This window comes from Babylonia areolata, chromosome 7 (assembly GCF_041734735.1).
Source record: "Babylonia areolata isolate BAREFJ2019XMU chromosome 7, ASM4173473v1, whole genome shotgun sequence".
In the NCBI taxonomy this organism is placed as follows: Eukaryota; Metazoa; Mollusca; class Gastropoda; order Neogastropoda; family Buccinidae; genus Babylonia; species Babylonia areolata.
The window spans coordinates 11845481-11867980 of NC_134882.1; the positions used below are offsets into that span (position 1 = coordinate 11845481).

General features: G+C 44.6%; 2 protein-coding genes and 1 long non-coding RNA gene across 3 annotated transcripts in view; 2 read left to right on the forward strand and 1 right to left on the reverse strand.

Moving 5' to 3' along the window:
• Window positions 1–2411, forward strand: part of LOC143283708 (uncharacterized) — a 30572-nt gene extending 28161 nt beyond the window's left edge. Inside the window, exon 3 of the long non-coding RNA XR_013055443.1 lies at window positions 1769–2411. This is a non-coding gene — a long non-coding RNA (uncharacterized LOC143283708). The remainder of the gene's footprint in view (window positions 1–1768) is intronic.
• Window positions 1–22500, reverse strand: part of LOC143283707 (ATP-binding cassette sub-family C member 4-like) — a 168581-nt gene that overhangs the window by 4593 nt on the left and 141488 nt on the right. The window lies entirely within an intron of this gene.
• Window positions 3235–22500, forward strand: part of LOC143284335 (uncharacterized) — a 59956-nt gene continuing 40690 nt past the window's right edge. The window contains exon 1 of the mRNA XM_076591045.1: window positions 3235–3873. Within this exon, the coding sequence (XP_076447160.1) occupies window positions 3794–3873 (80 nt within the window). The 5' untranslated portion in view covers window positions 3235–3793. The remainder of the gene's footprint in view (window positions 3874–22500) is intronic.

Sequence of the window (22500 nt, forward strand, 5' to 3'; positions counted from 1 at the left end):
AGGGCGTGTATGCATCACGGTAATAGCGCGCGTAAAGGAACCTACGACAATAACAGAGTTGGATCTGGCTAATTGTGTACACAATCGTAATGATACGTGATGACAGAAAAAAACAAAATGAGAGAGAGAGAGAGAGAGAGAGAGAGACAGAGAGAGAGAGAGAGAGAGAGAGAGAGAGAGAGAGAGAGAGACAGACAGACAGACAGACAGAGAGAACTCAGAACTCAAAACTTTTTCATTCGGGGGTTAAGATTTTAGGCATAGCCTAATTCTTCCAGTCTGTCCTTGCTAATCTACTTCAGTTACAATCGCATACATATATTTAAAGGAAAGGGAAGAAAGATGGAAGAAGAAAATCTCCGTGCAGAAGGACAGACATGAGAGAGAGAGAGAGAGAGAGAGAGAGAGACAGACAGACACACAGACACACAGACACAGAGAGAGAGAGAGAGAGAGAGACAGAGAGAGAGAGAGAGACAGAGAGAGAGAGAGAGACAGAGAGAGAGACAGAGAGAGACAGAGAGAGAGAGAGAGACAGAGAGAGAGAGAGAGAGAGAGAGAGTAAAAGGGTTTCCACTGGGAAGAGAAAGGAGAGCCAGCCAACTTTAACGAAGAGACATCTGTTGTGACTCGAGATACAATACAATACAATGCAATATAATTACAATAGAATACAAAACATGCAATACAATGCAGTACAACATAATACAATACATTATATGATTACAATACAACACAATGTAGCCCCAAAATAATGTAATACAGCACAACGTAATGCAATGCAAAGTAAGGTTTCGGAATGACAGAAAGTAAAGAAAGAATGAAAGAATAATTTTACAGCGATTTACATTTTGATCTGCACTTCAATTAGTTAAACCACACCATCCCTCGTGGTGTACATAACGTGACCGTATAGACTTTTGGTGTCATGGTCCATAACCTTATTGACTGTCCAACCTTTGAAAGAGCAAGAAAATATATACTTGCCAAATTTTTGTTTGGAATAAATTTTGTTCATTATTCACGAGCATAAACAAACGTCTGTTGACCTGTTCAAAGATTTTCATTAAAAATCGTAATGAATGTATTCTTCTTCTTCTTCTTCGTTCGTGGACTGCAACTCCCACGTTCACTCGTATGTACACGAGTGGGATTTTACGTGTATAACCGTTTTTACCCCGCTATATAGGCAGCCATACTCCGCTTTCGCGGTTGTGCATGCTGGGTATGTTCTTGTTTCCATAACCCACGAACGCTGACATAGATTACAGGATCTTTAACGTGCGTATTTGATCTTCTGCTTGCGTATACATACAAAGGGGGTTCGGGCACTAACAGGTCTGCACATATGATGACCTGGGAGATCGTAAAAATCTCCACCCTTTACCCACCTGGCGCCGTCACCGTGATTCGAACCCGGGACCCTCAGATTGAATGTGTTCTGATTTATCTCGAAAAAACAAAGTGCATCTCTCTGAATCGAGTTATTCAAAAATTCTTCCTGGCAATATGGTTTCTTTCAGGACTTTATATTCTGAACGCTGTATTTTTGCTTTGCTTCCTGATATAAAACGTTCAAAATCAAATAAGAAAATCTGTCCAATACATCGAGCAATCTTTCCTGTCATCGCCTGTGCATGTACTGTTATTTTTTTTTTTGTTTAAAAAAATAAAATCTTTTATTCATATTTTTTACATTGATCAGTGTATATGGACCATGAAAAAATCATGACTCCCCCAAAACTCAAGCAGTTGTGTGATGTTTCAGGTTTCACGCCACACCTACCACAGGGATGGGGCAGTGCGAAAAAGAAAGCGGACAGCATCAACGAATCATTTGACACACCATCCACCTCCCCCGCCCCACCTCCCCTCCTGTTATCGATCGTCACCGCTTTCTATATCGACACAGTGGGTGAACAAACGGCTTTGAACAAACCCAGGTCTTCGAACTGCTATGGGCATATATCACAGAGAAACTGCCAGCACGTGAAGAGCTGCAGTTGCGAATCCTCTGCAATTGTCAAAGATCCAAGTACCAAGAACTCGTCCTAAAAAGCGCTGGTTTTTTTTTTATGTGGACGCATTGTGTACCTAGAGTCCTTAACAATATTGAAGTCAGAGATATATGACTGTGAAGGGAAGACACCTGAAATACTTGGGTGATTGTAACAACTTGGACACTGTGGACCAGCGGAGATAAGACAAGTCTCTCCGATAACAAAAACAGCGAATGACAGGACACTTTCTCGTGTTTCCGTGAGTAGTAGAGAGAGATACACGAAGCCTGGGTTACTTTTGAGTGTAGAAGATACACAGCTGTTTCAGTTTCATGAACGATAGAGATACAAGCGCTTGCTCGGAATATAGAAGAAGCAAGAAAGATACTTTCACCAAGTGATACGCGAGCGCTACAGAGACACCTTCTTGTTTCTTCTTGTGCAGAGAGAGAGAGAGAGAGAGAGAGAGAGAGAGGACACTTTTTTTTTTCTCTCCCTGGAGGAGTGTAATTAGCCCTCGGGGGTTGAATGGACGTGTTCACGCGGCAGTCACCAGGTTAGGTGGCCGGCGTGTTTGCAGGGGAGGTAGCAGAGTGGGTCGCCCAAACTCTACCCTTCCCGCTAGGGGTCCGGCCGGAGCCCCCAGGGCAAATATTGAATCGGACGAGCGGTGGGAGAGAGGAGGAGTGCAGAGGGGAGGGGGATAGGAGAGAGAGAGAGAGAGAGAGAGAGAGAGACTGTGAAAGGTAAGGAGGGAAGCCGGGGGGGACTGAGGAGAGGTGCGGGGGCTGTTTTCTGTCAACCTCGTCAGCGCTGTTTGCCCATCCACAGTCGTACCGCCCCGAGCCGCCAACCCGGTGTGTGGAGAGTTTGCGCATGCCGCCTCTAATGATCCTGACAGGGAACTCTGAGAGTCAGCCACGGGGACAGTGCCAGTCAGTGCGATAAGTCTGTGCTCCAGTCAAGGTCGTAATACAGGCTACTGTGTGCTAGTTAAAAGTCTGCAGTGTATACAGAACATGGGAGAGTTAACTGGCAGGCACTTGTGAGGTCTTGGCTGACTCTTGTCATTTTTTTGGTCAGTCAGCAGGACAGTGTCGGTGATACAGTTTAATAACACTGCAGTCCAGGTCGCAATATGGGCTGCTTTCAGTGAGATATGCAGTGCATTGTGTGGTAAAGTTTGGCAGTTAGAGACAGAGAGTTTTCTATGCACAATATAAACAAGATAAAGCAAATTCACGTGGCGCTTGAAAAACAACAACAAAACAAACGAAGTCGTACAGCTTACAGGTGGTTTTTGTGCCATGGGAAAGTAAACACTGCAAACTGCACGTAAATATTGAAGATAATTTAGGATTGAAACAAAAACGAATTTGCACAAACTGCAGACTGCACTGCATTGAAGCAGAGAAAACAGATTGCAGATTGCACCTGACATTGTGAAAAACAACAACAACAACAACACCACCACCAACAACAAACTGTTGTGTGCATGTCCAGACTGCAGGTGCAAGAAGCTTCATCGGAATCCTTCGCATCGGTCGATCGAGAACTTGGTGTTAAAAAAAAAAAAAAATGATTGTGATGGCGTCCTTATCCGGGATTCGGGACAAGTATGGCACCGGTGTACTGACATCATCCTCGGCCGTCCGGGCTCTGGCATCCACGCTGGAACGGTAGTGAGAGGGGCTGGATGTAAGAGGCTTCATCTCCATCTTCTCACCAGCAGCAGCCGTCTGTACACAAGCTTGTGAAAGGGAGTTTATTCCGCCCCTTCCGGTAGCCGCAGGATGTTCCGTTTGGCCACGCCCCTCGCCTCCGCTCAGCCAATCAGTGACTTTGACGACATCAGCACCATCATCACACATAGGTGAGTGGGCTGATGAGGTTGTGTGTGTGTGTGTGTGTGTGTGTGTGTCGTTGTTGTTGGTGCTGATGAATATATATTGTCATCGTGTGTCTTTAGTATAATGTATGTATTTTTTTATGCTCTGATGCAGAGGTTTAGGCATTTGGATGTATAACGTTTTCTTCGCATTGTCTCTGTCTCTGTCTCTCGGTCTTTCTCTCTGTCTCTGTATCTGTCTGTCTCTCTCTGTCGAGGGCCGATGGCCTCACAACCAAAAGTTTGTCAGTGACAGTGTAAGTGTCAGTATCAGTGTCAGTGTCAGTTTCTCTCTCTCTCTCTCTCTCTCCCTCTCTCCGTTGTGTAATTCAGAGTCCAAGCAAAATTGTAATGTACTAGAATACTGTCTGTTATTGTTGACAATGTTAGGAGCCTGATGACTTATGAACATTAACCCATCTGGAATCTGGAATCTCCCTCTCTCCCTCTGTACACTCATACACGAAGTACATGTGTGGACACACGCGCGTGCGCACATGGATAGCTTCAGAGAGAGAGACAGAGAGGGAGGGAGATAGAGAGAGAGAGAGAGAGAGAGAGAGAGAGAGAGAGAGGTGAATTCCACAGGATGGAAAGAGACCGTAAAATGACGACTTTATCTACTTTATATAGACGAGCTCAGCGTGAAAACTGACGCATCCACGTACCGCTCGCAAAGCAAAAAACCCCCACCCTACTTTGCATATCTTGCTCGCGCACAAGAAGAGAGTCACACTTCTCAGCCTTTCATGTCACATAGCACATCAGACCTCGCTATCTGATTCTTTTTATTTTATTTTATTTTAAAAAAATTTGGTTGGCGTTAATTCGCACAGTGGTAGCTGGAATGCATTAATTTTATATCGGTAAACTTCAGATTTTATTTATTTTTTTTTTTTACCGTCCTGTATACAAACATCCTGCTTTTTTTTTTTTTTGTTGTTGTTCTTTTTGCTAGAGGTTTTTTTTGTTTTTATTTTTTGCATCTTCGTTTTGTTCTGTGCTTGACAAAATATTGAGAGAGAGAGACAGAGAGAGAGACAGACAGACAGAGAGAGAGACACACACACAGACAGACAGACAGACAGAGAGAGAGAGAGAGAGAGAGAGAGAGAGAGAGACAGACAGACACACACACACACACACACACACACACACACACACACACACACACACACAGAGAGAGAGAGAGAGAGAGAGAGAGAGAGAGAAGCTTTGTGTTTGCTTCTTCATTTTGCACACTGGCTGGCGAAATTGAGTGAGAGAGACAGAGAGAGACAGAGAGACAGAGTTCCTTTGTGAACACTACAAGCATCTACGTCATGACAGTGCGCGGTTCCTAAACAAGACACAAATGTGATACACAAATCAGTATAATTATAATCCCTTTAACCATACGAACGGCGAAATAGACGACGTTAACAGCGTTTCACCCCAATTACCATCATCAAAATATTGCAAGCGGAAGGCTCTTATACTGAAGACGTGAATGTTGATAAAGAATACTACAATTCTGACGACAGAAGCTAAAGGTTGGGTCATTCAGACACCCACTGGACATCCGAGGGGTCTGTGTAGAGGAGAAGAGAGGACTGGCCGTACTGAGTGAGTGAAACTGACATTACCACTATCACAAAAAAAAAAAAAAAACAAAAAAAAAAACCCACAAAAAACAGCACATGGCCAGACTGCCAGCTCACCTCTCGCCCAAGCTAACGGGGTGTGCATCCTACAGTTTGCCCCCGGGTCACAAAAGAACCGGCTGATATTAACTCATCCGTTGCCACCGAGCAGTAGTATTTCCTTCAATCCAATCCAATCGTGGAAAAGGTGAAAACGGTGCACAAGACCTGTTCTTACCGCTTGAGATCAGAACCCCGGGCAACTTCTGTGGTCTGTGGCCGTTGATGACTTTGATGATGTTGATAAGGCGGTGGCAGCTCCAGAGAATTATACTTGATCAAAACTGGCTGGTCGCTAACAAAGCTTGCAGAACTATCAGAGAGCTAGGATCTGTTTGATCTTACTAGCTCTCTCTCTCTCTCTCTCTCTGAGGGAGGGAGGGGTGTCGGAGGGGGGTTGGGGGGTGTTGGCGTGTTGGTATTGGAGTGAGTAGTTAGAAGGGTGTGTGGGGAGGGAGGGGGTTGAAGTGGGGTTGGAATGGGGGGTTGGGGATGGTGGGGGGTTGGGGGGGGGGGGAGACGGATAGGGGGCTGGATGCAATAAAGATGTGATCAGGTTGTTTCCCCAGTATCGGCGGTCTGATCTTTAGTGTTTCGCACGGAGGCTTTGATTGCTCTGTTCTTATTTCTTAGAGAGAGAGAGACAGAGAGAGAGAGAGAGAGAGAGAGAGAGAGAGAGAGAGAATGTGTGTGTGTGTGTGTGTGTGTGTGTGTGTGTGTGTGTGTGTGTGTGTGTGTGTGTGCAGTTCGGGTGCTTGTTGTTGCTGTTGTTGTTGTTGATGATGGTTGGTCGTAGTGGTGGTGGCGGTGGTGTGGTGTGGTGGTGGTGGTGGTGGTGGTGTGTGTGTGTGTGTGTGTGTGTGTGTGTGTGTGTGTGTGTGTGTGTGTGTTTAGGAGAGAGGGGTGGGGGTGGAGGTTGTGGGCTCAGTATTCAGCATTTATAAGGTAAGACGAGAAACAATAAATGATTATGGTGAAAACGTCTGCATTGACACACGCAATTGTTATTACTGCTACCATCATAATCATCGTCATCATCATCATTTTGATTGATTGATATGGATCCTTATATAGCGCCTATCCTCAGTCGGAGACCAAGCTCTAAGCGCTTTACAAACACGGGGTCTCCTTTGTTTATTTATCCCGCCGAGTAGGCAGCCATACTCCGTTTTCGGGGGTGTGCATGCTGGGTATGTTCTTGTTTCCGTAACCCACCGAACGCTGACATGGATTACAGGATCGTTAACGTGCGTATTTGATCTTCTGCTTGCGTATACTACACACGAAGAGGGTTCAGGCACTATCAGGCCTGCACATATGTTGACCTGGGAGATCGGAAAAATCTCCACCCTTTACCCATCGGGCGCCACCGAGATTCGAACCCGGGACCCTCAGATTGAAAGTCCAGCGTTTTAACCATTCGACTATTGCCCCCGTCTTTTTCTTCTTCTTCTCATGATGATGATGATTGTGATGATGATGATGATGGTGATGATGATGGTCATTATAGGAATAATGTAATCAGATCATGAGAAGATAATGGGGAGGGGGGGAGGGCGAGGGAGGGAGGGGGGGGGATCATTTTTATTTATCTTATGGAAATAAACAAGCATGAAACACTGAGATTGTTTGCAGTCTGGCCTATATCTACAGGCCTGTTTCCAGTTATAACCAACAACTAATCAATGAACCAGTTCGTCTTTGCTTCCCCATTGAATTATTTTCTGCCATATATCTATGATTTAAATCAGCAATCAAAACCTGTAGAACAAATGCACATTGTGATCGACACATGATGTCCACCATCGTCTGTTTCGTTTTCGTCTCCTTTGTCAGTTCTTCGCAGAAATGAAATCAATGTGAACTCTGTAACAGACAGAGAAACGGACAGAGAGACGGACAGATAGACATAGACACACAGACACACACACACAGACGCACACACACAGATACACAGAGACACACAGACACAGACAAACACAGACACAGACACACACACACACAGACACAGACACACACAGAGAGACACACACACACACACACACAGATACGCAGACACACACACACACACACACACACACACACACACACATTCCCAAGCTCATCCGAACTCCCCCCCCTCTCTCTCTCTCTCTTCTCTCTCTCTCTCTCTCTCTCTCTCTATATATATATATATATGGTTCCTATCTTTCCCAGGGAGATTATACAGACAACCCCACCACCCCTTGTAATGTTGTCGTTATGTGTTTTAACAGTCCATTAGCCGAACAAAACCCGCGACCAAACTCCTCTCTGGGATCTGGGATCCGCGCCCTTCCCTCCCCTGTACTATCCCCCACAGTCAGTGCCCTCGATCCACCGGCACTCCTGGGCCACACGTCCCACATTCACACACGTAGTCTCAGACTTTTTAGTTTACAACTCGCTCTCCATTCCCATTGATCCGCCCGCCAGAATGCGGTTGCACCGTGCACACGAGTGTGTGTCGGGCAGGTGTATTTTGGAGTCCTGTCCCAATTTCTGGGTTTGTTGTTGTTGTTGTTGTTGTTGTTGTGTGTGCGTGTGTGTGTGGCGCCACAATGGTAAACTACCGTGAAAGTTGGTCAAAGGAGCCGCTCGCCTATAATTTTAGTCGCGGTCGAATAGATGTATAGTCTGCCGTACAATACCGGCTGTTATGTGTGTTATGTGTGATCGTAAAAGGCTGTCAACAAACGGTTTTTTTTTAGTATATAGTCTATTTTCGGCTGGTAGTGCTAGTTTCCAGTTTATCTGGAACTTCTGTCAGGAGACATTCACTGAGAAAGAGAGTCGGATTTATATAGAGGCGCCTCAGTCCGGATTTACGAACTTTCTCGTTTCGATTTTCATTGATAGTGAACAGTGTAAAGGTTGTAGGTTCATTGCTGCACAACCAAAACCAGGGCACATGAATTCAGACCTAGTAATGATTGATGCTCGGCGGTTTATCGCTCCGGTTTCACATTCATGAATAGATGGAAGAAAGAGGAACATGTTTCGTAACGCACGTTAGACTTCCCTTTCTCTTTTTTCCCCCCTCGAACTGTACCGACCTTCTACCTTTTGACTAAAAGATAGTTTCAGATTTCAGAACCTGTCCGTCTCCCCCGCCCCCTGCCCCTCCCCAAGCAGCATAGTAGAATGTTTTGTCATTCTAATACAGTTAGTCGTTCACAGAACCATGATCGTCATTCCTGTCCGTCGGCCGACTAAAGGCAACCATATGGGTGGGTTCAGATTTGTTTTCTCTGATCTTATCTTCCTGATCGTCTTCTTTGTTACGTCCACCAGTGGAAAACTTAAAAACCAGCATGAAAATGGGAAATGGGGAACAGTGTTCAAAGAGGTTTTGATATCTTGTGGGTATGATTGCACAAAGAATTGTTCCAATCTTTCTCCCATACTTCCAGTCACCCCACTCCTCTGTGTCTGAGGATTGCAGGTGGGGGGCGGGGGTGTGTAGTATTAGGTTCTGTTTATAGGTAATGTCTGTTATAAACCCAGTTCCTGTTCGTATTTCTAATAACACATCAAGCCAAACTTGACTCCCTGACTATGCAGATGAAAATACTTCTGGTTTTGTTTGTTTGTTTGTTTGCTGTTATTGCTATTTTATCATTTTCTTCGGGGGATGGAAGGGGTGGGGGGTGGGGAAGCTTCTGAAATGGGTCTTTTTCCTGATTTCGAGCATGGCGCTTGTGGAAACTTTGAAGAAAACGGGTACACGTTTATTGGCTTTGGGGCAAGCCGCTGTCTTGTGTAACCATGCGTGAAAAGATGCATGCGCATTCCCGTGGGTAACTATGATTGCAGCGTGAACGAAACCGCCCCACCCCCTCCTCCCCACCAAAAAAAACAACAACAACAAAACAAAAAACACACAAAAAAACAACATCAAAAAACAACAAACAGACAAAACCCAAACAAGCAAAAAAAGTTCAAAGTTTGCAGACGATTGTATCTGACTGACTTATATGTACGAGTTTTTTTTCGGTTCCCGATTTAGTTTGATTTTTTATTTCCCCCCAAGTTAGTATCTGGCATCGTAAAACCGCGCAGGGACTACGTGCCTGAGATCATGTCACAATGAAAAAAGAAAAACAACAACAACAACAAAAAAAAAACCACATGAATGTTGTTCCCTTGTTTAATGGTCCGTCAGTAATCTCTGTACATCAACAGACCGGATCGAGATGAGAAGGATGGATAATCATAGCGTGGGGGGAAACAGGATCAAAACTTCCGGTGGATGGAAGCTCCTGGTTTGCGTTTGATTGGTCCCCGGAAACTATGGGTCGGACTTCCGGATCTTCCGGATCCGGATCTTTGGTCGATCCATGAACAGCCGGTGAGACCGGTCCCAACAGTGACCCTGTGCGATCATCGGCTGTGCAGTTATATAGCTTGCACGAGAAAGAGAGAGAGAGACAGAGAGAGAGAGGGAGGGAAGGGAGAGATGGGAGAGAGAGTGTGAGGGAAAGAGAGAGGGAGGGAGAGAGAGAAAGGAATATATATATATATATATATATATATATATATGTATGTATATTGTCCAACACCAGTGCAAAGTTTGTATAAATTGTATGGGAAACTCATGGCTGGAGGAGTCGAAGTCATTCAATTTTCGTTTATCCATGTTTATGCTTTTCAGTTTTCGTTTGTCTTTGTTGCTTTAAGTCCACCATTTGAGCGTCGGTGTGTGTGTGTGTGTGTGTGTGTGTGTGTGTGTGTGTGTGTGTGTGTAAGCTCTTGTAATTTTAAGAACTACACTTCGGAAAAAATCTAGAATTCTGTCGATCTAATGTTAAACCCTGTTGTCGTTAGCGAATGACAAATGCTTGCTTGCTTCTTCATGTCATGTCAGGAAAAAAACACCACAAAAAACCCAGTGAAAACACAGTAATCTTTCACTAAACATTTGTATGGGCATTCTTGTATTTATTTCTTGAGCGCCATTGTTGCAACGTCACGTCATGATACAGATTCCACAGTGTATCCACCACGGACTTATAAATAGACTAATTCTAGTCATAAGTCCGTGTGTATCCATCCACTCCACTCCACTCCACTCCACTCGCCACAACCCCCCTCCTCCCCACTACACCCCTCGACGGTAAAAGCGTTCTTACATTGCTGGCTGCTGGCAACTTCTGGCCAGTTCACACTCTCTTGTTTTCGCCTTCACTCCACTTCACTCTCCTTGTACGAGTTGTCATTGACTGCTTTCGCGAATAGAACGTTGCCGTGGAGTCTTAGGTTGTGTCCTGATTGTCTTTCTCGGGTTAGTAGTATAGGGGGAGAGATTTGACGTGCTCATGTGGCACCGTATGGGGTGGGAGGGTGGTTGTGGGAAGGAGGGGGAGGGCGGGAGAAGGGGTGGGGGAGGTGGGGGGAGACTCGCGTGTTTTGACAAGTGAAGGGCACGGGAGGGAGGATTAACTCGGCTTGTAATGGGGTCACTGTGTTTCCATTTGAGGGTGGTGGTGGGTGGAGAGGAGGGGTAGAGGGAGGCAGGGGGAGGGCTGGGGGAACACTCTGGGAGGGTTAGCTTTTGTGTTAACACTTTCGTGAGTCGACACGTTATATTGTTATTATTATAGCTTCTGTTATGAGTAGCTTCTGTCAGCAATTTCGCAAGTCCGGCCAACACATCACATAGCTTCAGTTAATTAACAGTTTCCTGAGTGGATACGTTACATACCTTCTGTTAGCAGATTCGTTGAGTCGTTATGTAACTTCTGTTCTGTAGCTTCTGTGTTAACAGCCTCGTGAGTCGACATATCATGTAGCTTCTGTTAGCAGCATCGTGAGTCGACACGTTATATAGCTTCTGAAAATTTCAAACGCAGAAAACACAAGTTATACAGCGAATAGAAAGTTAGATACGGTAATCGCATGTTGTATAGCTCATGAAAAAGTCCGATACTATGAATCACCTGTGAAGTCAGATCCACGCGCGCGTGTGTGTGTGCGTGCGTGCGTGCGTGCGTGTGTGTGTGTGTGTGTGTGTGTGTGTGTGTGTGTGTGTGTGTGTCTTCCCCGCTGTCTCTGTCTCTCTGGCTATTCGTTGTCAGTGTTTCTCCTTCTCTCTCTCTCTCCGTCTCTCTCTCTCTCTCTGTGTTTCTGTCACTGTCTTTCTCTGTCTCTCTGGGTTATTCGCTGTCTGTGTCCCGCCTCCCCCTCTCTCTCCCTGTCTTTGTGTCTGTTTTCTCACTGTCCCTGTCTGTGTGTATCTGTCTCTCTGTGACCAGCGGTAAATCAGCTTTGCCCGAGGCCAGACAAAGTGCGTGTGTTGGATGGGATGTGACCAACTGATCTTATCCATCTTCTGACGTCACGACTCTCTGTGATCATGTGACAGCCTGACTGTTTCCGTCTTCCTGCCTGCGTAAATTGCCCCCTCCCCCCCTCTCCATGTCTCTCTCTATGTCTCTCTGTTTCTGTCTGTGTGTCTCTATCTCTCTCTTCCCCCCCCCTCCCCCACTCTCTCTCTAGCTCTCTCTCGCTCTCTCTTTCTTTCCCCACACCATCTGACCACAGGTGCACAACTGATTTAATGTTAAAGACAGAAACTCACTTTTTCTGTTCATCCACGTGAGTCGTTGAAAACCGACGAGGCTTAATTAACAAGTTGCGAAGAAGCAGCGTGTGTGTCTGGCTGCTTGATTTGAATTGAAGCAGAAGATACAGACAAACGAGCAGACAAACGTTTAGGTGTACTCACTAACACGGACATGAGCTGGCGAGGAAATGCCTAGTCAGGCTACGTAAACATAAAGCCCAGCCATTTGCTGATAGCCTGACACAGCAACACACTTCAGTCAGACACAGCCAGTTGTTGTTGATAGCCTGACACAGCAACACACTTCAGTCAGACACAGCCAGCTGCTGTCAGTTAGAAGCAACACGGCGCTCTTCAGACGAAAGAAACGAATATCATTGGGAATCAATGCTGATAGTGTCACTGAAGAGTTTCATCGGACCCCTGGATCACACTACTATAACATCCACATCACACTACCATAACATTCACATCACACTACTATAACATCCACATCACACTACCATAACATCCACATCACACTACCATAACATTCACACCACACTACCATAACATCCACATCACACTACCATAACATTCACATCACACTACCATAACATCCACATCACACTACCATAACATCCACATCACACTACTATAACATTCACACCACACTACCATAACATCCACACCATACCACCATCCACATCACACTACCATAACATTCACACCACACTACCATAACATCCACATCACACTACCATAACATTCACACCACACTTCCATAACATCCACATCACACTACCATAACATTCACACCACACTACCATAACATCCACATCACACTACCATAACATTCACACCACACTTCCATAACATCCACATCACACTACCATAACATTCACACCACACTACCATAACATCCACATCACACTACCATAACATTCACACCACACTACTATAACATCCACATCACACTACCATAACATCCACACCACACTACCATAACATCCACACCACACTACCATAACATCCACATCACACTACCATAACATCCACATCACACTACCATAACATCCACACCACACTACCATAACATTCACACCACACTACCATAACATCCACATCACACTACCATAACACCCACACCACACAACATCCAAATCACACTACCATAACATCCACACCATACCACCATCCACACCACACTACCATAACACCCACACCACACTACCATAACACCCACACCACACAACATCCAAATCACACTACCATAACATCCACACCATACCACCATCCCCACCACACTACCATAACACCCACACCACACAACCATAACACCCACACCACACTACCACAATATCCGATTCACACTACCATTACATCCACACTATACCACCATCCCCACCACAATACCACCATCCCCACCACAATACCACCATCCCCACCACACTGCACCGCCCAACTGTTACACCACATCATTACTTACCTCTACCGCCACTCACAACCACCACAATTCACACCACACCACACTATCTTCACAATACCCCCCCAGCCCTGGCCTCCCTTCTTCTTCTTCTTCTTCTACTGCGTTCGTGGGCTTCAACTCCCACGTTCACTCGTATATACGCGAGTGGGCTTTTTACGTGTATGACCGTTTTTACCCCGCCATGTAGGCAGCCATACTCCGCTTTCGGGGGTGTGCGTGCTGGGTATGTTCTTGCTTCCATAACCCACCGTACGCTGACATGGATTACAGGATCTTTAACGTGCGTATTTGAACCTATGCTGGCATATACACACGAAGGGGGTTCAGGCACTGACAGGTCTGCACATATGTTGACCTGGAAGATCGTAAAAATCTCCACCCTTTACCCACCAGGCGCCGTCACCGTGATTCGAACCCGGGACCCTCAGATCGAAAGTCCAACGCTTTAACCATTCGGCTATGGCGCCCGTCCCTGGCCTCCCAATCTGTCCTGTTTCTTCAAACTCACAATGCAACTCTCCCATCCTCTCTTACTTTTAACTTTTTATTGATAATAATATTAAAACGTTAAAATTAACACTTTAATTAAATGTACACATTCAACGTGTCTATCTGAGTGTGTATGATTGTGTGTCTGAAATCTGATTGAACAACACAGAAAACGAATGATGAGTGGCCCAATGGCAACCGTCAGTCGGTTCTACCCAGGTAGGCAGCCTGTTGTGCAAATAAATGATCCCGTGTTAGTAAAGCGCTTAGAGCTAGGTCTCCAATCGACGAAAGGCTCTATATAAGTATCATTCATCATTCATTCATCATACAGTCACCAGTAACAAAAACCCCTCTTCCTCCAACTATTACACAACATCATATCATCACCCCACACCCCACACCCCACACCCAACGTCACCCCAACCCACCCAATCCTCACAAAAAATTCCCAAGGGCAAGCACAAACGCACACACACACACACAATTCTCTTCCAGACCCCCCCTGAGGGCTTGACCATCACGGATCGTTGGCCACTGACCATCCAGGTGTGGTGGACGATGAGTAAAGAAGCGACTAATTGAAGGCGCTGGTCAGATCGGCGTGAGATCGGCCTTGAGGGACGGTACTCACAACGTGACCTAATGTGGACACTGCGCTCATCGGGCCAGAAGAGGTGGAGTGGCACTTACCGTCGACTTGGGTCACGCTTAGGTAACTCGCGAATTTTGGTTCGAGCTTGGGTGAATCTAGCCAGTGGAAGCGATGTATATATGTATTACGTCGTGAGGGGTGACAAGATTTTTTAAAATTTTATTTATTTATTTATTTTTGTGTGTGCTCTCATCGCGAGAGTCAGGAAGATAAGGAACGAACTACTTCTTGTTATCCTTCATGAAAGGGCTAACGCAATGAATGCACGTGCACACACACACACACACACACACACACACACACACACACACACGTTTCCAAAAGTTGTGTTGTCTAATAGGTTTGCACGTGCACACACACACACACACACACACACACACACACACACACACACACACACACACACACACACACACACACACACACACACACTCAAAATTCCAACGTTTCCAAAAGTTGTGTTGTCTAAAAGATCAGGAGCTGGGTGAGGATCAGATAGATTGCACTGGCTAGTTCTGACCATCGCCTCAAAGGGCTTGGGAGAGCGCATGCATCTTCCAGTGAAAAAGTGAAAATACCACCACAACCATACCATTTATCATTGTTGAACAGCTTATTCGATAATTGTATATATCGGTCGACTATCCCGTAGTCTTGTGGACCGTTGGGGCGCCACAGGTGATCTGGCAACCAGCATCCTCCAATCCTCTCGGTTTTCTGACCTCCTGATTGTATCGCTCAACCTCAAGCCCGTCCGTTCTGGGATGTTGTCCTCCCATCTCTTCCTCTGTCTGCCTCTCCTTCTCCCCCCTTGCATTGTGCCCTGCAGGAATGTCTTGGCAAGCCCTGATGATCTCATGACATGGCCATGCCATTTGAGCTTGTATATATTGTATATATAAGATGCGTAAAAACAACAACTTGGACTTGAGTTATTGAAGATTTGTTACAGCTTCTATTGAAGTCATCATAAAAAAAAAAGAAAAAGAAAAAAGAAAACTTGTACTTGCTTCTCATTATTCTTTTTTTCTCCCCCATTTCGCTCCAGTCCTTAGTTCACAGAATACAAGAAACTTCTTCCTTTTCCTTTTCCTCTCTCGTTCTTTCGCACGTCTACTTCACAAGAAAAAAAGGGTAAGCGGGAGTGAGTGAGAGATCGATATACACATGGAGAGAGAGAGAGGGAGAGACAGAGGAAGCAACTAGAAAGTGCATGTATTCTGACCTCAAACCATCGCAGCTTACATGAAAGAAAACGATTAACGATAGAAAGAAGAAGAAGAAGAAGAAGAAGAAGAAGAAGGAAGAAAGAAAAGAAGAAAAAGAAGTAGTAGAGATGGAGAGAGGGGGGAGGAGAAGGGAGAAAGAGAGAGAGAGAGAGAGAGAGAGAGAGAGAGAGAGAGAGGAGGAGGAGGGTGGGGGATTAAGACATGACTAGGTCAAAGGTGAGAGACCCAGACTAGTTTGAAGAGCGTAAAGCAGACGGCCTGTTTTCGTCAATGGCTGAAACGATAAGTAATCCACTTGTCAAGTGGCTCTGCTATCTTTGTTTTTCTGCTCTGTGTTTATGTCCCGAGAGAGTTTGATCGAGAGATTAGATCAGAACACCGCCATGTTTACATCCTCATAAACCAGTAGGCATACTTTCAAACATTATTTAGATCAATCTGTGTGTTTATGTTTGTCTGTATCTATCTATCTATCTGTCTGTCTGTCTGTCCTTTGTCGGTTTGTCTGTCGGTCTATTTCTTTTTTTTTTCTTCTCTGTCTGAATAAGTACTTATGAAGTGGCTTTCTCATTTTCTCTTTACAAATTACACACAGATGCAAACACCGGCAGTTTTTGAAGCCGAGATTGTTGTCAGTTTCAACAAACAAGGTAATTACGAAAGATCGTGAAGTGAAACACTGCTATTGATAAACGCAAACCGTGTTCAACTGAGTCTTCCTTTTCTTTTTCTTTTCTTTTTCCATCTTACATATGTGCTTTTATATCATCAGCTACACACAACGTATACTGGGTCTCCTTTGATCAACACATACGAGAGGTACTGCACAATATGAGGATCCAGTGTTTGGATGTTTGGACAGGAACAAAACAACTTATCATTCGCCACTCCAAGAAAAATTGTGAGAATTGCAGGAAAGTACAGTCACATTTAGACTCAGGGGTAATGCCTTTACAGACTTCTGTTAAACATGATTTTTTTTCCCGTTGAAAGGATTGTCGGGTACGCTTGCACAGTTCCAGGACACGATCTGTCATTAAATAAATAAAAAAAAACAACACGGGTTCGGATCCCACTTCTGACACCATGTCGTGTTGTATGCTGTAGTGCTGTTTGTTGGTTTATCAGGTTTTAACAGTAAATCTCACAAGCATAATAAACACACGGAGGACGCCATTCCAGATTCCAAGCTCAAGTGATTATTACCGGAATCTCTCAAATACATCACGAACATGCATTATGCCACACCTGCCTAACCCTTAGTATAAATTCTAATGTATTTTATATCGCGGAAATTAATCAAACACAGACAAAAAATCAACAACAACAAAAAACAAACAAAAACAAAACAAAAACAAAAAAAACAACAACAGCAAAAAAACAACAACAAAAAAACAAACAAAAAACAAACAAACAAACAAAAACCAACATCGTGTATTCCATGGCATGAGCTGTGAGAGGATACTGTGCTTTCACACTTATTTTGAGACGAGACGTGTGTTTGTGACGTCACTTTGGAGGCACATTTCCGCCCCTCCATCAGAAGAGAGATTCTAAAAAAAAATGCAAATATGTCTGATGCAATACCGTTTATCTACTCATGCTCATAACCCCCCCCCCCCTGCCCCCCCCCCCCCCCCCAAAAAAAAAATAGGGTCGCCCAGAATTGTATGGGACTATGCGAGTGCATGTTCATAAAACTGTCAAAGATCTATAAAAGCGGGTATAGTCTTCATCCGGTTAGTCATACCCCGGTCGTTTGAATTCGGCAGTTCCAGAACAGACCCATCGGCCCCCGTCACTTTCAAAGCCCATTCACCTGGGACAAACTGATCTTCGTTGTGTCAACTGTCAACCAGTTTAATCAGGCATAGAACTGTTTTGGCGACAAGACGCGGAGCGTGTTGAAAACGGGAATGGAGGTGATCGCGTCAAGGCAGCGAGAGATCATACGCACAATGATAATCAAACGGGAAAGGTAACCCGTTGGCCCAGAGATTCTCTCCCCCCCCCTCCCCTCCCCCTCTCTCCCTCCCTCTCTCTCTCACACGCTTAGATCATCACCGTGAAAAGAGAAATCGTTCAGAAAGCACTCCCTTTTTTTTAAGGTGGGCGTGCGTGTCTTTTTGTTAGCTGGGAGAGAAAAGCCGTTTGAAGTCAAGCCCTGCGCGCCCGCGTTAAAAGCAGTTTAAAATGGATCGAAAATCTTTGAACTGTATCGATTCCACGGGTCAAAGATAGTTCTCGCCAGTTTCGTAGTTTAAATATAGCGTCGCCATGCGCAGGGGGTGATGATGATACTGAGTTTGAACACAGTCCAGTTATGTGGGTCTTCTTCTTCTTCTTCTGCGTTCGTGGGCTGCAACTCCCACGTTCACTCGTATGCACACGAGTGGGATTTTACGTGTATGACCGTTTTTACCTCGCCATGTAGGCAGCCATACTCCGCTTTCGGGAATGTGCATGCTGGGTATGTTCTTGTTTCCATAACCCACGGAACGCTGACATGGATTACAGGATCTTTAACGTGGGTATTTGATCTTCTGCTTGCATATACACACGATGGGGTTCAGGCACTAGCAGGTCTGCACATATGTTGACCTGGGAGATCGTAAAAATCTCCACCCTTAACCCACCAGGCACCGTCACCGTGATTCGAACCCGGGACCCTCAGATTGAAAGTCCAACGCTTTAACCACTCGGCTATTGCGCCCGTCAGTCATGTGGGTCAAACCAGTGCAGCGATGTGGGCCATGTTCTAGGTCAGACCCCATGCCACTGGTTCGTGTGTGTTGCTGGAATTGATCCAGTTCATACGGTCAGCTGACAGTCTGGCGTTAACTCGCAGTCTGAACACGAGTATGAATACATAAACAGAACGAGCTGTACAAATCCAGTATGATAAATAGAATTGTGCAATCAACAACCATCTACCTGAAGATCTAGTCATCAGCCCCATTCATATGTGATATGCAGCTTCTGTTCAAACGTGTGTGTGTGTGTGTGTGTGTGTGTGTGTGTGTGTGTGTGTGTGTGTGTGTGTGTGTGTGTGTGTGTGTGTGTGTGTGTGTGTGTGTGTGCAGTGCGTGCATGTGTGAGTATGCACAAGTTTTTATATTGATATGCACTTGTATGTATCCTAATTTCTACTGTATCTGTGTTTGTGTATGAATTTCGATTTATGTTCATATCTTGTTATGTACTATGCCCCGCCCCCCTCCCACGCCCCCAATATTCCTTGTGACCCCGGTACACTTAGTAATAAAGACATTCTATCTGTTCTATTCTGAGTAAGCCTGATTAGCTATTGGAGTTTTAGGGCGTTATATTATTGATTGCTCTGTTTATGTGGCCTGAACCACTACGAAAGAAGCTGATGAGTACGGAGAAAAACTTTCAGTTCCCTTGCAGAAACCCGAGTTCCAGACAGCCAGTCTGAGTACGTACACGTGGTCATGATACCCCAGAGGACACCCAGGAACCGTAAAAATGCAGAGTGCCAGAGAGAAAGCTTCGGCAGCGAAAAAGAGGCTAGAGTGCCGGTCTGAACGCTCGGGTACCATGGCAGACATCAGGTTATCACAGAGAAAACTTTGGTAACATGATAGAAATCTGGGTATGAAAGAGAAAGATACTTTGGGTACCATAATAGAAACCAGGGTGTTGAAAAATAGGTTACATAGAGTGCCATAGTAGAAACCAGGGTATCCAAGAAAAAGCTACCTTGGGTACCATAGCAGAAACCATGGTGTCGAAACATGAAGTTACATGGAGTGCCATAGTAGGAACCAGGATATCGAAGAGAAAACTTGGGCACCACACTAGAAGCCAAAGTACCAGAGAAAAACCTTTGGGCATCTGGAGATGAAAGTGGACAAGTTTTCTTCTCAATAGAGCTCAGTCCGTCCGCTTTCATTCTGCCCACTCTTCTCTAAAATCTACTTCTACTGGTGCACCCCAAGGTACAGTGCTGTCCCCTGTTCTTTTTACACTGTACACAAATGACTGCAGAGGCACGGAGGAAACTCCTGTCATAAAATATTCTGATGACTCAGCAATTGAAGATCTGTCCAACTCTGATGCTATTTATTTCAGTGAAATTAAAAAGTTCTGTTCCTGGTGTGAGAAAAACTATCTGGATCTCAACGTATTGAAAACAAAAGAAATGTTAATAGATTTTCGGAAAGACCCCTTGCCTGTAGCTGACCTTGTTATTGATGGTCAAACAGTGGAGAGGGTCAATGAATATAAATATTTAGGGACCATCTTAGACAATAAGCTGATTTTTGACAGAAATGTTGATTCCATTCATAAGAAATGTCAATCTAGAATTTTTTGTTTACAGAAGCTTAGAAATGTTGGTATAAATTCAAATATTCTTCAAAGTTATTATCGATGTTGTATCGAGTCCGTGCTTACAGTTTCATTTATGTGCTGGTATGGAAGTTTGGGAGTGAGGAGTAAGCGTGTTTTGAACGATGTCATGAGTGTATGCAGTAAAATTGTGGGAGTGAAACAAGCTAGTATGCAAGAGCTGTATGAAAGTCGAATGGTTAAAAAAAGCAGGCAGATAGCAACTGACGACACCCATATTTTAGCAAAGTACTATGAGCTGTTGCCATCAGGACGACGCTACAGAACTTTAAAGTTGAAATCCAGAGCTCTGAAGACTTTTATTCCACGTTCAATCCACCTTTTAAATTCTTGAGAACTGTGTGTGTGTGTGTGTGTGTGTGTGTGTGTGTGTGTGCGCGCGCACTCTCATGTGAGACGTGTGAAAGTCCGTGCATGATAGGCTGTACCTTGTTCTAGTTGTGGGGTGTGTGTGTGTGTGTGTGTGTGTGTGTGTGTGTGTGTGTGTGTGTTTACTGAGCTTAAAACGTGACAATTGGTTATAATGAATGTGCAATATGTAGGAAGAATAATGTGCAATATGCAGGATGAATGTACAATGAATATGTCTAATGCTAACGTCCATATTCTAAATATATTTCTGTTTAATAATTGCGATGTAATAATTAATTGCAATGTTTTTAAAAGCGAATATGTGAAATGCTTTTATTTGAGAACATATGTTTATTACTCTTGTTTAATCAAGTTATCCGCGTGTGTGGGGTGAGTGGTGGGGGGGGGGGGGGGGGGGGGGGGGGGGGGGGGGGGGGGGGGGGGGGGGGGGGCGTGCGGTGCGGGTGTGTGCTGATTATCTGGTTGTGGTTTTCCGCAATTCATCTTTATTCTTATCTTATCTGTCTATTATAACCAATGTGTAGTATAGTAAGCTATGTTTATAATTATATTCAAATAATGTTTCTTAATTCTTTCTGTTTTTACATTAAGAATACTAGTTATTACCTGCAGTGTGTGGATGAATGTATGAAACGATGTATGTGATATTTTTTTTACATTTGTATCTTCGTAATATTTGTAGGGGCTATTGTTGGCTTTTACAGCTATGGTCACCATGTTGTTTACTTGTCTATGTTGTGATAATGCACCTGACCAAATTTCTCCAGTTGGAGATAATAAAGTTATTCTTATCTTATCTTATCTTATCTTAACTGCAGGAAACATTACAAGGATGTATGGACAGCGACATGGAACATAACCAGTGACGTCAGTTTTAGGACTGAAACCACTTCTTGATCAGAAAAGGTTATAAAACACACACACACACACACACACACACACACACACACACACACAAACCGCGAAGATCGTCTGGTGCATCGCTTTTGATAGCCATATACTCACAGAAAAGGCGCCCGGACTTAGAAACGAGTGCATGTTCATAAAGCTGTCAACAATCCATAAAAAAGGAGGGCACAACCTCCATCCGTGAGCCATACAACTGATCGTTTGAATTCAGCAATCGGCCCGCACCTTCAAAGTCTTTTCAGCCGGGACAAACCGATCTTCCGTTGTATATTCTGTCAGCCGGTGAAATCAAGCATGGAACTGTTTTGGCGCCTTGACGAAGAGCAGCACTGAAAACTAGGGACCAAAGGTGAGCGTGAAAGGCAGGGACAGATCATACACACATTGATAATCAAAGCAGGGGAAGGTAATAACCATCGTTCGGCCGTCAGTCCACCGCGAGGTCTGGTCTCTTACACTTGGATCATCACCGTGAAAGAGAAATCACCCGGGGAGCTCAGCACTTCCTATAAAGTACAGTCTTTTGTTAGACAAGAGACAGAGAGAGAGAGAGAGAAATCGTACCGCTTGCATTAAAAGCAGTTTACTGTTTGCTGAAAAAAGAAATCCACCTTACCAGTTTCATGATTTGAAAATAGTGCTTCGTAAATCCGTGGCTTAATAGATAACGTCACGATCCTGTCTGTAGGTGTTGTTATCGCGAGGTTAGGAATAGTGTATGACAGCTTTCCCAAATTGTTTGAATTCCATCCTGCTTGTTTCTTCTTTGTGTTCTTCGAGTTGCTCTATCCTCACTATAATGACAATATTCAGCGTTTATACTCAGTCTTAACATCGACATTAGCACTCTG